Source organism: Engystomops pustulosus, chromosome 4 (genome assembly GCF_040894005.1).
Source record: "Engystomops pustulosus chromosome 4, aEngPut4.maternal, whole genome shotgun sequence".
In the NCBI taxonomy this organism is placed as follows: domain Eukaryota; kingdom Metazoa; phylum Chordata; class Amphibia; order Anura; family Leptodactylidae; genus Engystomops; species Engystomops pustulosus.
This window is the reverse complement of record NC_092414.1, coordinates 59680264-59696200: the sequence shown is the minus strand read 5'-3', so window position 1 is coordinate 59696200 and position 15937 is coordinate 59680264. Positions and strand designations below refer to the sequence as shown.

Sequence of the window (15937 nt, the reverse complement as noted above, 5' to 3'; positions counted from 1 at the left end):
GATGCATATGGAGATATGGTTGGTCTTTGTAGACACCTAATGGTTCTGTATAATATTCTATTTTTTTAATTATATATTTATCATAGCTTTTTCTATGTTATTTTCTATTGCTATTTTCAGTACTTATTGCTAACTGCAATGTACTGTGCTGTATGAGCAGATTTCCTCTGAACTCTATTATGACCCTATTGTTTGAACATGTAAATGTATATCAAACATGACTTTAGTGTCACTTTACATGTCTTATTTGGTCTCCATTGCATGTGTATAGGTTAATAAACCCTCTGTGATATGGGAATGCAATTAAAAAGGGTGGAAATGGGATAATCTGGAAGAGATAAGTAGAAGAGACGTCACCTTAATATGAGGGATTCCTAGCAGAAAGCTTGTAAGGGTTGTAGAGTTTCTAAATGGAAATATCCACAATAAAGGGGTATGCTTCATACACCTATACATACTTACTACATACAGACACACACAGATAAACGAGAACAAAATGCTATAATATAAAATAAATACTAGTAAAAAGAGGTTGGTACAGACTTTGCTCAGCACTATGGACAGCTCAGTGCTATACAACAAGGCGTGGAAAGATACCTAAACCAAAAGCTTGAAACAATTGAAACAAAGGGGTTGTCCACTTTCAGCAAATAATTGATATTGATTGTGTAGTGAGAAGTTACACACCAATATACTTTGTGTATCAATTCCTCATTGTTTCCTAGATCTCTGCTTGCTGTCATTCTATAGAAAGCTTCTATGTTATTTCCAGTGCATAGAAACCGGTCTATGGTCATGTGATGGACAAACACGTGCTTGAGCTGTTATTAAATCATTCTAAACAATGGACCTATTGTCACGGCAGGGATTTATTGACAACTTTTTACATACATACGTCTGCTCTAGGCGGCACAAGGTTACCCATATCCGGACAACTAGTGTGATTCTAAAACATCACTTTTATTAGTATAATTATTTAAAAATGGTAGTAGTGTGACTACTGACTGCTCAATCTGAGAAAAAGAAAATATTAAAACCACAGGTGCCTCAGGTTAAAGAACAGTGAAGGGGAACCACTAATGTTTGTGGTATCTTAAAGCTGTAGCTATGGGCCCTTACTCCGACGGTCAGTGAGTCAGGAATGCAGGGTATGAGACCTGATGGTTGTCTGATGGGAGATATTCCCAGACAAATAGGTGACCTGATGGGATGTATCAGGTCAGGTCACCTATTTGTCTGGGAATATCTCCCATCAGACAACCATCAGGTCTCATACCCTGCATTCCTGACTCACTGACCGTCGGAGTAAGGGCCCATAGCTACAGCTTTAGGATACCACAAACACTAGTGGTTCCCCTTCACTGTTCTTTAACCTGAGGCACCTGTGGTTTTAATATTTTCCTTTTCTCAGATTGAGCAGTCAGTAGTCACACTACTACCATTTTTAAATAATTATACTAATAAAAGTGACGTTTTAGAATCACGCTAGTTGTCCGGATATGGGTAACCTTGCGCCGCCTAGAGCGGACGTATGTATGTAAAAAATGAGCTGTTATTACTCTCCGTGATGATACCAGGTCGTGCACTTGCATGACACCATCACCCTGGGCCAAAAGCACTTTTCCTAATGTAAGTATGGCTTATAGTTTACATTATATAGTTTTTGGCTGTTTTAACATTTGCTTTTTAGAAAACCATACAAACAAAAATATAAATCACAGACACGTTTTACAAAAAATGTTTCATAGGTAGATGGACACTAAATACTGACCCATTAACCCCCTCTGTCCCAGCTGGAAAAAAAAGAATCTCTATGGGCTTCTCTCATTTCATTAATTAGTATTATCAAATTTAAATTTTTTAGAATTTTTAAACTGATCGGCGTAACCCGCCATTCCATGATACTCTGAGCTATTTCTGACAACCGTCCCTTGACTATTAATAGTCTAGCAACAATTAAGCCCTTGAGTATAATGCTTTGTTGACCTTTTGAACCCAATATTCCCAATGTATTTCCGTGTAAAACTATTTAAACCCATAGGCCACTTTCACGCACATGTTCTGAGCGTTGCACTCTGACTCACAGGTGTAGCTAGGGGGTTAAGCATGGGAGGGGGGGGCACCCAAGTGGGCCCCCAACCCAGTTGTACCAGTATTCCACCATACTGTGACCATATAGTGGTAGATACTGGTTCTCCTCAGGCCTCCTTATTAACCCCTTCGCGTCTATGCCATTTTAGACCTTCAGGACCAGGCCTGATTTTTTAAATTTGCCCAGTGTCATTATAGGTGGTTATAACTTTGTGACGCTTTAACATATCCAGGGGATTTTGAGATTGTTTTACCGTCACACATTGTACTTCAAAGTAATAGAAAAATTTTGATGATATCTTTTGTGTTTAGTTATGAATAAAATTGAAATTTGGCTAAAATTTCTGAAAATTTTTCATTTTCAAAGTTCAAAATTTTCTGCTTTTCAGGCAGATAGTCATAGCACCCAAGTAACTTTATAACTAACATTTCCCGAATGTCTGCTTTATATTGGCGCAGGGTTTTATGCATCTTCTCTCTTTTCTAGGTTGTTAGGAGGTTCAGAATTTTGGGTGCAATTTTTCTCATTTTTATGAAAATCGCCAAAACCCTTATTTAGAGGCACATGCTCAGGTCTAAGTGACTTTGAGAGGCCTAAACAGCAGTAAAACCCCATGTATCACGCCATTTTAGAAACTACACCCCTCAATGTGTAAAAAATCAACTTTAAGAAGTATGTTAACCCTTTAGATGCTTCACAGTGGTTAAAACAAAATGGAGGTCTAATTTACAAGCTGTCATTTTTTTTAGACAATATATTAATTTTGGCCAAAAATTAAACCGTCACAAAGTATTAAATGACAAAAAACTCCACAAAGTTTGATACCCAATTTCTCCCGAGTATAAGGATGCCCCATATGTGGTGGTGACTGCTGTACGGCCGCACGGCCGGGCATAGAAGGGAAGCTGCGCCATTCAGAACAGATCTGCAATGTCACATCTTACAGGCTATAAAATGTTTATTTTTTTGTAATTTGGACATATGGGGGATTATTTTTTTTGTGGATGAAATCCACTTTTCAGGGACATCATTTACGGTGGGGCTCAATAGCCAATAATCAGATTTTATTAACTCTTTCTTGGTGGTGGTTAAAAAAATCAATTCTTGTTTATGGTTTTTAGCATTTTTTTCGCCGGACGTTCACCATACCATAAAAATAATGTGTTATCTTTATTCTACGGGTCATCACGATTACAGCGATACCCCATTTATATGGCTTTTTTATGGTTAACTTGTTTTGCAGAATATAGAACTAATTTTGTGAGAAATTTGCTTGTTTTTGCTTGCCGTGTAACAATGGGCAGAACATTTATATTTTTTGGTTTACAGAGTTGGTTTATAGCTTATTTTTTGCGGGACAAGCTGTACTTATTCTTGGTATCATGTCGGGGTAAATTTTACTTTTTGATTACTTTTTATGCGCTTTTTATGAGGTCAGATGTGAAAATTTCATAATTTTTGCAAGTTTTTTTGTGTTTTTTTTTACGCCGTTCACCGTACGGGTTCAGTGACGATTTTATTCTATTGTACGGGTTGTAACGGACGTTGTGATGCCCAATATGTTGTGTTTTTTTTGTGATTTTCACTTTTTTATGTTTTATTGTATTATTGCATGGGATGGGACTTCAAGGGACTTTTATTCTTTTTTAATAATTTTTTTTAATTGCACTTTTTTTTTTTAAACTTTTTTTTACTGTTTTATTTTGTCCCAGGGTGGGACATGAACAAGTGATCATTTGATCACTTGTTCATTGTAATATACTGCAATACTAATGTATTGCAGCATATTACATAGTCAGCCTATGCATTCTGCATAGGCTGATATCAGCACTGTTAGGATCGTGCTGTAAGCACGATCCTAACAGGCTTCTAGTGAAGGCAACCCTGGGGGCCTTATCGGGCTTCAGGGTTGCCATGGCAACGATCGGCACCTCCGTGCCATGCAAGGAGGGTGCCGATCGTCGCGGCGATTCACTATAGACGCTGCGGTCACAATGACCGCGGCGTCTATAGGGTTAAACAGCCGGGATCGCGATAGTCGCGATCCTGGCTGTTACTGCGGGATCCCGGCTACCGCGTACCGCCGGGATCCCGCGGCGATCGCCCGGGCTCAGCTTCTGAGCCCGGGTGATCGCCATGACGTGATACTACGTCAAGGTGCGGGAACGACCCGCATCCTATGACGTAGTATCACGTCAGGGTGCGGGAAGGGGTTAATACTTATAGTATATAACAACGCATTGACTTATAGGAGACATCTCTGTACACATTTCATGTCTCTTCCGTATGACCAGCGCCGCTCTGATTTCTAACAGTGAGATCTTGGAATTTTTAAAGAGAATTTGTCAGTTGGATTTGGGAAACTTAACCGCCCAGAGGTCCTTATGGGGTGTTTATACTTATACAGATGTGTTAGGCACAGAGGACTCACATCCGGAGCTCTCGCGTAGTACGGCGGCCATACATCTGCGCCGGGGAGAGGAGGAGGGGATCATCATTTCTCACCCCGCCCCTCTACATAGCGATATAGGGGCGCGGCATGTGTGAGCACCACACCGCTCCCGTAGGGCGACGTGCGACCATTGCCATGAATCGGGGGCATATACACACCGAATATACATCAACCGTATATACGTCCCCCATACGTTTGTGTGAATATAGCCTAATAGCTTGATATAATACTACATTTTCCCTGTAGCTACCGCTCCCAGCTAAAAGTAACTTTCCCTAATTAAAGCACTACATTTCAACATTAATAATAACAAGGCTATACAACAAACACATTCCATTTTTATTAATTGTGAACAGTGATATAAAAAAACAGTGTTTCTATAGAAAAATATGCATTTGTTTATATTTTATATATCTGATTTCGTACCTGTACACAATGTGCATGAAGCACAGGCGTTATGCATTTAAAACAGTAGCAAAAATCACAGAAACTATAAACCTAATTCAATAATCTTCTGACACTTTGTTTTCCCTAGCATCAGGCATAGTTCACCAAATTGTTGTCTTTTCTGTTATACGGCTTATATACATCTCAGCTATCACTCTGGCTAGTAATAATCTACCCTGCTCCAGGATTAAGCCTTACTACTGCTCGGATTGTTTGTCCTCTGGTAAGCCTTCCACAGTCTCACTGTTCTGTCCCAAGAAACTGAAGCATACTGAAAAGACAGAGAGAAGTATTAACATACTGTTCATTTTTCTCTATTTCATTAGTAGCTTAAAGGAAAGCTACCATTTGTTTTTATGTATTGTGGACCAAACATACCTTGATAATGCAGTAGCTACACTGATACAGAAACATAGCTTGTTTAATCCCTGATCCAAGTTGTTTTGCTTAAAAAACAATTATAAACATCAGGGCCCTGGGAAAGCTGGGTTGCATGCAGGCTGCCTACATAAACACATTACACAGAGCTTCCTGAACTGTCCAGACAGGAATAATCAACCTGAGCTGGATGACCCACAGCAGCTGGGGCACAGTGCAGCGAATGATTACTTCTGCCTGTCAGGGACAATACAGTGAATACAGCATTCTCTGGAACAATGCATAATTAGGGTAAGAGGAGAAGTGCTGGGGAGGCCACAGGAGCAACACAGCCTCATTATTATAATTTTATAGTAGTTTTGTCAGCAAAACCACTCAGTTCAGAAATTAAACAATATATGTTTCTGCATCAGGGTAGTCACCGCATTTTCAAGGAATGTTTGGTTCATAATGCATAAAAGCAAATGGTAGATTTCCTCTTCAGGGATGATCCATGTTTTTGTCTCCAATGACACTGGTCCCAATGGATGTCGAACTTATTCTGCATGTAACTTCTTAGCAACATGGTTCCTTCAGACCTGATCCTGAAATGTAAAGATTGGTTCAGTGGTCACATGCAGAGTAAATGTGACATCACAAGGGACCGTAGCACCATAGATAGTCAGATGAAGCTATGGAGAGAAAAACCAGAGGGAAAGGATGGCTTTTTCTGTTTTCATTTCCCTCTAAATTAGCTAAACATAGGAATGGTTTTTTTTTTAACAGTACCTGCTTTATCTCTGGAATGTGAACTATACCACGGATTAGATCATTGTGTCCTTCATTACACTGGACCAAATGAAGAGTGTCTGGGTCATAAACCCTGTAGTAGAAAAGTAGAAATGAGTAGAAAAGTCATAACAACTAACCAAATAACAAACATAATGGAGCACACACTATATATAGACTTTACTGTCTCTTTCTGGGTATTAAAACGTGACACAGTGGATGTGGTAGTGTGTTACAATGTCTGGATCCTGAGGAAGAGCAACAGGACACGGTATTTACCCACTCTAGATGCTTATAAATTGACCCCATAGCAGTCTACTGGGCAATAAATAATTTCACTGCCCATCTGTACCCATAGCCTGAGACTGCTCTGAGCTAGAAATACTAATGGGCAAAACAAATGAGTATATCCTACATATGAAATAACATATCTGCCTGCAGCCTAAACCAGATCCTGAATAACAGCTCCGTTCTCTGTTTTCAAATGTTATTATCAACTGTATTGAAATTGTATACTAGCTATTTAAATGCATTTCCAAAACATCTATGTTTATAGGAAACCTAAAAAATGTTAGAAGGAAGATGAAATATTATCTTACCTTATAGAGTCATGTACCCCTGCCGCAATGCACCCATTGATTTGGTCAATACAAATACACATGACCACTCCCTTGGCGTGCAGGATCCTCTCGCACAGTGCACCCTCTTCACTCTGCAGAAGACATAGTGGTAACAGATAAGCTATAGATGCCTATATGTACATGAGAAACTTTCATTCCTGTTAATGAAGAGAACGTAAGTACAAAGTATTTGTATCACTTAACTTGTACAGTATGTATGCTGTGGACCCACTTACTACAAACAAAGCGGGCGAGTTCATCCTACCACAAATGTCCTGAGTTATCATGCCCAAGCACATGTGTAGCCCTCCCTCTTCTCCTTCAGCTCTTGTAGTAGACCCAGTCCATAATGGAATTCTAGTAGAGCCAACACGTATAGTACAGCACTTTTCTCCACACCAGTTATGAGTGGACCTGTTAAAACTCGGGTTCGGCCACGTTCAGCAGCAATTAAATTACCGCGATTGCACGCATGCCAGCATTTTAGGGAGGTTCGTCGCTCCCAATGAATTATTATACCACACTGCTCTCCAGTAGACCATTAAAGGGGTTTGCCAATGAAAGAAAGTTCTCAAATTTAAATCTCCTAGTAATGTTTACAAAAAAAGATACAATTTAACCCCCTTACTTTACAAGTTTACTCAGTTTTATTTATGTTTTAGATCCTATAACTCAGTGCCGGTCAGTGTAAGATTCCAGATTGTGCACAGGGATTCTGTAAGCAGACACTTCATGAGGGTGCAGGGTTTATCTACACTTTTATTTAGCTTCTGAACATTCTACTAGTATCTAACACATAGAGAAGGAGAGATGAGACAGAGTAGAGATGAGAGATGATGAGATCCATGAGTTGCATATAACACACAATGACACACTTCAGCACTGCTACATCTGATCTATATAACACACACACAGAATTCCCCTTATCTTATCTTAGTTTATCTTAGTCTTCGATGCTGCTTGCCAGCAGGAAGTGCCTGTGTCTGAGCTTGTCTAGTAATAGAGGGGAGGGGCTGTAGGTAGAGAGGAGAAGCTATTCATGAGAAGAATCTACTATGCCCAACCATAGAAGATAGACTTATGGTCGGGTCCCAGGGCAACTGAAATTGTGTACACCGGGACTAATAGAGACAGATTGGAATTATATCTGTGAAATGTTGTATTTTTATTAAAAACTTTGAATTAGAGAATGTGTTATTTTGTTATCCTGAGTATATTTAAGAAACTTTTCTTTGTGGGAATTGCCCTTCAAAGCTGGGAAAAATTAAAGGAAAGTTAAAGTTTACATAGAAAGTAAAAAGGGGAATGAGAAGAGAGCCCGAAGAGACGTTTAGGAAGGCGCTTGGTGCAATCAGCAAACACAGAGTTCCAGGGCTTGAAGGAATCTCTTTTTTATTTCTACTTTAAAAGTAGGCGATAAAATAAAAGTATACAAACGTAATTAAATAAAATGCGACGCGTTTCAGCCCCGATCTGGGGCTTTCATCAGGCATAGAAAGTAAAAAGAAATGTGCTGCTGTGCATAAAATATCTAACACTTCAAAAAGTTGAAATGTGATAATTATATAAAATGGTAGAGACAGGGACCACCCTGCACAAATAAACAACCGAATGAAAACTCTTTTTACTCTTTATCTTTATTGAAAATACATATGCAGATACATACCTTATATACTCAAGTATAAGCCTAGTTTTTCAGCACAAAAAATGTGCTGAAAAACCCAAACTCGGCTTATACTCGAGTCCAAAAAATAAATATATCTAAACTCACCTTTCCGGCGACCCCTGTATATCTTCTGTGCGATCTGTCCGGCAGCGGCGGCAGGCTATATACACTGGGGCAGGGTCTGGCAGGCTATATACACTGGGGCAGGGGCTGGCAGGCTATATACACTGGGGCGGCTGTGACCAATGCATTTCCCACCCTCGGCTTATACTCGAGTCAATAGGTTTTCCCAGTATTTTGTGGTAAAATTAGGGGCCTCGGCTTATACTCGGGTCGGCTTATACTCGAGTATATACGGTATATATACACCGAAACAAGAATTTAAAACCACTTAAAAAGGAGTATTTATATGTATTTTATATAAAGATTTGAGTTTCTTCTAATTGGTTTTGTGTGTTGTCTATAATTGTATAAAATGTGATGTATAAAGTGATGGCAGAGGTGGACAAGTATATTTTGCACAAATGAAAAGATTAGCATTATATTTTTTTAGTAAATTATACCCATATTCTGATAGTTCCATCTTCAGATCCTGTGAGCCACTTGTCCTTCAGATTGTGCCAAGCAACCGAGGTGACTTCAGCCTCATGACCTCTTAGAATATTTACAAGAGTCATCTCAGAACTTTGTGGTCCAAAACGTCTGATGTAAATATTTCCATCACTGGAAGAATAGGCAAACTCCCTCCTAGAATATTTAAGATAAATACTTTAAAAAGTTTTCTAATACATACATGGGCTTAATTATTTTGTGAGAGCCTTCATTATTTTTGTGCCTGAATGTTCACCAGATACTGCTTCTACAACTCAAGCAGTTACTATTCATCTTCATCTTGCTTAGTACTGTGCCGCACAGTTGTTTTCATGGCGCATAGGCTTTCATTCGGTGCGATTACTAATGTAAGGGACTAAAGCTCTGACGATTCTTTCTCTTTGTGACATTTTCTATTTACAGCTTACAGTCTTTACTACATGGTATAAGATAAAACCGTAATTGTTGTTCATAGACAAAACATTCTCTGCTGATACCGCTCTGTTACTCACAATGGGGCTTATTTAATTAGGGCCGCGCATGCACTTTTGTCTGACTTTCAGGATTTGCCCGGCTGTGGCAGGTATTTAACAGGGGTCTGCATTGTTTACCACAAGGTTGGATTTTGGGGTAGCTGTGACTTTGGTGATTTGGGCTTTCATGCAACAGAAATTGGGGGGCGTGCGGTTGGGCGATCCGTCTGATTCGGATTGAGCGCGGGATTTAACCTTCAAATTGTGTCGCAAGACAATGCACTCACATGCACCAGGAAGTAGAAGGTGAACTCCGCCGGACCTGAGCGGGGAGGAGACATATGCAGGATATCGGGGGCACTATCTTACAATGCACTTTCGGGGATCTTCGTCAGACAGGTAAGTAAATGTGCCCCAATCTGCCACCTGCTGCCCAACACATGAGTAAGAGGCCTCACAGAAGCAGGTAATACATCAGTGGGAATTTATTAAGCTTCTTGCAAAATATCTTACCAATGAAAAATTATTCTTTGCAGTATATTGAGCACTTCCTGTTCCCAGAAGTGCCCAATTGCTTACCATTCTTGGTACAATTCTTGGCTTGTAATTTGGGAGAATTTTACATTTTGGATGCAGTTTAGATGGTAGAAGGGTCACTGTCGGTCCATATAATATAATCAGGAGTATGTTCTATTATCCTACCTCTTAGGACAATAGCATATATCCATTATGACGCCATCACAAGCTGTGTCTCTTTGTTCATGCCAGTGATCTAGCTCTGGTCTATTAAACGTCTCAATGAGAGTAAAGGTGACTAGATCCCATATACATAGTCTTCGGTCCCATCCACCACTCAACTACTGGAAAAAGGAAGATACGGCATCTGCACATAACAACATTTACAGAATACTATTTATTCAAGCTCTTCTCAAATCTTAGCTGCTTCCTACACCCAGTCTACTGTCTGCTACATTCACACTGCAATATAATATTGTGTTATAAAGCTATATTAGAAATGTTTCCTCAGTAAACTGTACCCTGATTGAGAGGGGTTTTACTGAACACACTGGGGCAGATTTATCAAGCAGTCTGAAAGTCAGAATATTTCCAATTGCCCATGGCAACCAATCACAGCTCCCCTTTAAAATATTCATGAGCACTGGTGAAATGAAAGCTGAGCTGTGATTGGTTGCCATGGGCAACTGGAAATATTCTGACTTTCAGACTGCTTGATAAATCTGCCCCACTATGTGGTAAGGCAATTCTATTTTTTATCATGGACTAGAAGCTTCCTATGATTCCATCAGATTTACTCCTGCAGCTTTATATGAGTATAAACTTACATAGTCACTGCATCAATGTGTCTCTCTCTGTCCTGGATGACGTATGGGTAGAGAGAGGGACACAGTTTTTTGACCACCAGAATTTCTGCCACAGTTCTCAAGCAACCCCGCCTTCTGGCAGCCGTTTCCATTGCCTACAATGCCGACATAAGAGATCACAGTCCAAATTGCTGGAACTGTTGCGCAGTGTGCCTGAGATCTTGGCTCCAGCCCTGCGGGTACCCGGCCAGATCACAGGCTCTCTGTGTATGTTCAACATGTTGTATGTGCAACAGCAGCTCGACCACCTGATCCGTGATCCGACCAGATACGCACAGCGCAGTAGCTAAGATATCAGATGTACATCTGCGAGAACTCCGGCAAGCCAGGGATGACGTTGGGTGGAAGAGGCGAGGAGGTAGGAGGGCAGTGAAAAAAGCTGCCAGGAGGTGAGGTTGCTTGACTGCATAAAGAAGAATAAAATGAGGCGACATTTCCCACCTATAATAACATGCTCTGAGGACTTTCAACCTGCTGGACATGGTACTGTTGGTGGATTTGGAGGCGTACAAGTGGTGACAGGTTGCCTTTAAACTACTATCCTCTTCAAGTCGGGTATGAAGTGTCCTTTCTAGAATTCCCTCTTTTACGTAAAATCTCACTCGTTTACCAATAAAAAAAAAATCTGGGATTAACTGATGTCGCAAAAGCCAGATTAATCATCTGTCTAGCAGCCTCTAAATGTATCTTATGATGATATATTTGCATTATATGACACTACCCGTGTCTACTTCAAGGGAAATGGTTTCAGTGGGAATAGCAGTTCTATTGGTTGCTTATTTGATGCCCAGGGTGCACCAGTTACCACAATAGCATATTTATTTAAGTGGGAACATCTCTGAAGTGGCATAACAAATTACAAGGAATTATGGGGGTTAATTTCCACTGAAGATATTTATGAAATATGTATGGATAAAACACTCAATGAGATTTACCCACCAAATATACAGTAGAGAAGCCGTTGTCTTTTCCCACTAATGCCAGAGCTGTGACGGCTTTAAAATGGCCAGCTAATATCTTCTTGCAGACGAAACCTGTCTCATGAAGCGGGTATCAATAAGAGAAGACACATTGGAAATATTCATAGAAATTACAATAATAAACCTGCTGTTTATAAAGAGAAAGCAAGAAGAACGAAACTTGTAGGGAACCCGTCAGTAGAAATTGAGCTAATAAACCACTACCAGTATGTTGTGAAGCAGCTGAACACCTTCCAAAACCATCATCCAGAAAATAAACTTTGGAGTGAGATGTAATTGGATGTATAAAGTTAAGGAGGCAGTTATTTTAACTCTGAAGTCAAGCTTCCCCACCTCATAATACCCCCTCTGAAGTAATTAAGGGTATCAGCAGGTTTCAGGAGAGCCAGATAGTAAGGACCCTGAACGTTAGGGCATCAAATATGACAGTATAAATCCAATTTACATCTCACTATAAAGTAAATTTTTCAGATGATGCCACCACACTGGATCAGTAAAGAATTGTGATACGGAAGGTATTAATCTGCTTGACAATGTACCGAAAGTTTGAAGCGCCGAAATTGATAAACACCCCCCAGACTGTCTTCTCTGCTCTGAAATGAGCTCTGACAGCCTGAGAATATGCAGCGCACCAATGTATAGATATGTATATCTGTTCTACTGTATGTACTTGAGGTTCTATATTCTACTTTACTTACAAATTTTGCTTCTGGATTCAACAGTAAGAATCTGCAGTTTGTTGAAAGTAAATCCACTGTAAGGCTAATAGAGTAGGTAACAGTCTGTACATGGCTTATATGTCAGAACCATGGGATATTTTTGTCCATGTCACCCTCACCTGCGAGATGCTTGTCTATTAACCCCCCATTTTTTTCTGTGTTTAAAGGGTTTTCTGTCACTGGAATCTGTAAAAACATAATTTCACATTATTGTACATTATTGTTGAATACACTTTACCGAATAAACGGCATATTTTCAGAACAAGAGAATACAGTTATACATTACATCAACATATTGTTATTCTATATGTCAGGTTCAGTTCAGATTTTTCGTTTACCTCTTGTCCTTAGTTGCCGTTATGCTTTGCTAGAATGGAGAGTCTAACAGATACCCTGCTGCAGGTGTGAAGTAAGTCTAGTAGCTGTTTATTATTATAACTAGTATCATCTATTGTTATTTGATATTATATTGTTAAGTAAATATATACATTTTATACTAATCTGTTATCAAATGTACAGGCAGTCCCCGGGTTACGTACTGTTACAGCTGATCATTGTAGGCTGGGGCTAAATTACAGTAAATTACCAACATCCAGAGGTCCTAGACTTGCATTTTTTTTCACGTAGACATGCAGGTTTTTTTAAACGCACATTTAAATCTCAGCATGCTCTACTTTTGCAAGTCACACGCGTTAAAAATGCACGTGGAAAACTGAGACACAGAACAAACTCTGACTGAAAACTGATTGAACTCTGATACAAAATGTCAGTTTTTCACTGACCAAACCCTGATCGCACCCTGATCAAACTCTGACGTGATCTGCAACGCAAGTGTGGAAGCTGCCTAAGTCAAGTGTTCTTTATGCATTACTTAGAGTTAGGATTTACAATTTATTTGCCTATATAGCTATTTTACAAATTCTATTGATACATTGTTATTTTATTATATTGAGTTATGCTTTTTATGTTGTACTAATACTGATTACATTGATAAATTGTAAGTTTCTGGTTTTTGTAGGTCAACATTATTTAATTTTTTTATCAAATTGTTCACTTTATTGTCAGAGATCTTTCTGTAGATTCTTACATGTACTTTGTATTAACAGTTTGAGACAAATAAAATCCAGATTGAATTTGGCTCCGGATAGATTGAGAAAGATATCCCTGGGAAATTCCCAACTGATGAGATGAAGCTGTAATATTGCTGAAAATATATAATTTATCTGTACACACAGAAACTAATTGATGGCAAGAAGTATTTGAATTTATATAAAAAATGTGTTTTAAAATAATTCCATTATATCTGGCACTTTCGAATTTTCTTCCAGGATCAGTCCTCTAAAAAATATATAGGTTGTAAAGTGCAGTACAGCTACAGCAGTAGTACAGCAGTAGTTATCCTCTCATTGGAAAACAGACCAAATACCCACATACTGTACACACAAGATATGCAAAGTAAATTAATATGAATCTTATGAAAAGTTTATGGGCAAAAATATGATTATCCAACTCAAGATGTCAAAAGAAAGATGGATGAACATGTATTTTCAAAATAAATTAGGGGTATAAAATCAGTCATATGGGTTGTATATCAGTTATGGCCTTGACATAATGAGTAGACAATTGTATGTCTACTTTTTAGGAAAAATCTGGCACTTTTCCTCACCCCTTTTCTTTTTTCATCAGCCGTGTTTCTGTTTTCTTGTCAATTTTTTAAATTTGTTATGTGTGTTCAACATAAGCCGACAAAACTATGCAATCTGATTTTTTAAATTTCTTTCTTGTTTTACAACCTTTTAATTTGAAAGTCCCTCATACAACAAAGTCATACTTTAATTTTGGATGATTACAAGGTGATTGGTGAAGCTCCGAATGCTGGGAACCTCACCGATCATGAGAATGAGACCCCTAAAGTCAATCTCATTTCCTCTAATGGGTGGAGCAGCAGGACCAGCATGCAGCAATAGTATTTGAATGTCGGAAATTGCTGCACACAGCGTTCACCTGCTAAAACAGACAGTGAATGGCAATGCCGGTTTAGCTGATTGCATTGCTCGGCAATCTCCAACCACTGCAATACAATGGGATGGAATAGTAAGATCCTGCTCCTCCTGCTCGCATGATCAGTTGGGTCGTATCAATCAAACTTTCACAAAAGGATTACCTTGTTATCCACTATCCTGTGGATCCTGTTTATAGGGGATAACATCTGAAGTTGGTACAACCTCTTAAAGTTTTTAATATCTCAAGGAGAAAGTTTACCTTATAATAAACAATCTGCAAATTATGATAACATTCATCATATATGGAATTCCATGATCTGTAGGCAGAAGGGAAGGAGAACCCCAGGATCACCATATAATGAAACCATAATGAAATGAGATTTTGGGCAAGTTCACACTGCCGTTGTCGGTCTGTGAATCACTAAAGAGCCACAGCCACGCTGTAGTTACAGTATCGGTGCTGCTGTTTGAATCAGAAACTCCTGGGATCATAGAATGCTGTCATGTAAGGCGTCCAATCCCCAGCAGTGTTGTTGGTCTGTGGAACTGGAGTGTGAGCTTGCCCGTAGACGGCAATTTTCTAAATTAAACTCAATTTCCATTTAAAATGCTAAACTTTACCTTCATAAGCTGCTGTTCATCATCTAGAGAGAAATGTTCTTCATGAAATGGACCTGAGACAGAATCATCAAATTCCCACAGGTAAATGTCTCCACTTTCTGTAGCCATGACCAGTGTATCAATTTCATCAGCAAACAATGACCTATAAATATGGATAGAATGATTTATGGTTTGATAGTTTGCATATCTTCTGTCATACAGACAAAACTGCCGATAAGGAAGTTTGGGGTCTATCACATTGTAGGATACTAGAGAGCACTGGCCACATTACATTAACAATATTATAATTCCTTTCTCAATTTTTGTTTTTCAGATATCTCAATTAATAGAGAAGTCAGATGTTGTAGTCATATACAGCAATTATGGAGAATAAGATATACCCTAATAGAAGTTGCTTTTCTTTGTCCAAGCAGCATCTACTACTATTTAAACTATTAATCCTGAACAGTTTTTATAACTTGAATGTGTAACGTAAAGCTTCTGTTGTTAAATCTGTACCAGGCTGTGATGGTAAAGGTAGGGAAACATAGACATTTTGAGTAAAGTTAGGTGCCCCTCCCTTGAAATTACTTTTTCCTAAAACCAAGCCAGGAAGCTTGGTCCATAAAACCAGTATCCAAAGGAACTCATTGTACAACCTAGGAACTTCCATGTCTGAGGTCAGTAAAATGTTATGTCCTATGTAACAAAGGTCAACTCTAGAAACCCCCATCTTGCTATACACATCAAAGAAATATGGGCCGGG

At 39.0% G+C, this 15937-nt stretch overlaps 1 protein-coding gene across 5 annotated transcripts in view; it reads right to left on the bottom strand.

The window, feature by feature from the left end:
- Positions 1-4384: 4384 nt before the first annotated feature.
- The window catches only part of LOC140126502 (uncharacterized), a 60101-nt gene continuing 48548 nt past the window's right edge, over positions 4385-15937 (bottom strand). For 2 of the 5 annotated variants that reach the window (XM_072146028.1, XM_072146027.1), the window contains exons 11-18: positions 15193-15334; positions 12688-12754; positions 11809-11903; positions 10190-10344; positions 8987-9170; positions 6737-6849; positions 6138-6231; positions 4850-5262 (exon numbers count right to left, since the gene is read on the bottom strand). In XM_072146028.1, the coding sequence (XP_072002129.1) occupies positions 5179-5262; positions 6138-6231; positions 6737-6849; positions 8987-9170; positions 10190-10344; positions 11809-11903; positions 12688-12754; positions 15193-15334 (934 nt within the window). In that variant the 3' untranslated portion in view covers positions 4850-5178. Of the gene's footprint in view, positions 5263-6137; positions 6232-6736; positions 6850-8986; positions 9171-10189; positions 10345-11808; positions 11904-12687; positions 12755-15192; positions 15335-15937 lie in introns of all 5 variants that reach the window. The other 3 variants (XM_072146029.1, XR_011854850.1, XM_072146030.1) reach the window with 3 other exon arrangements.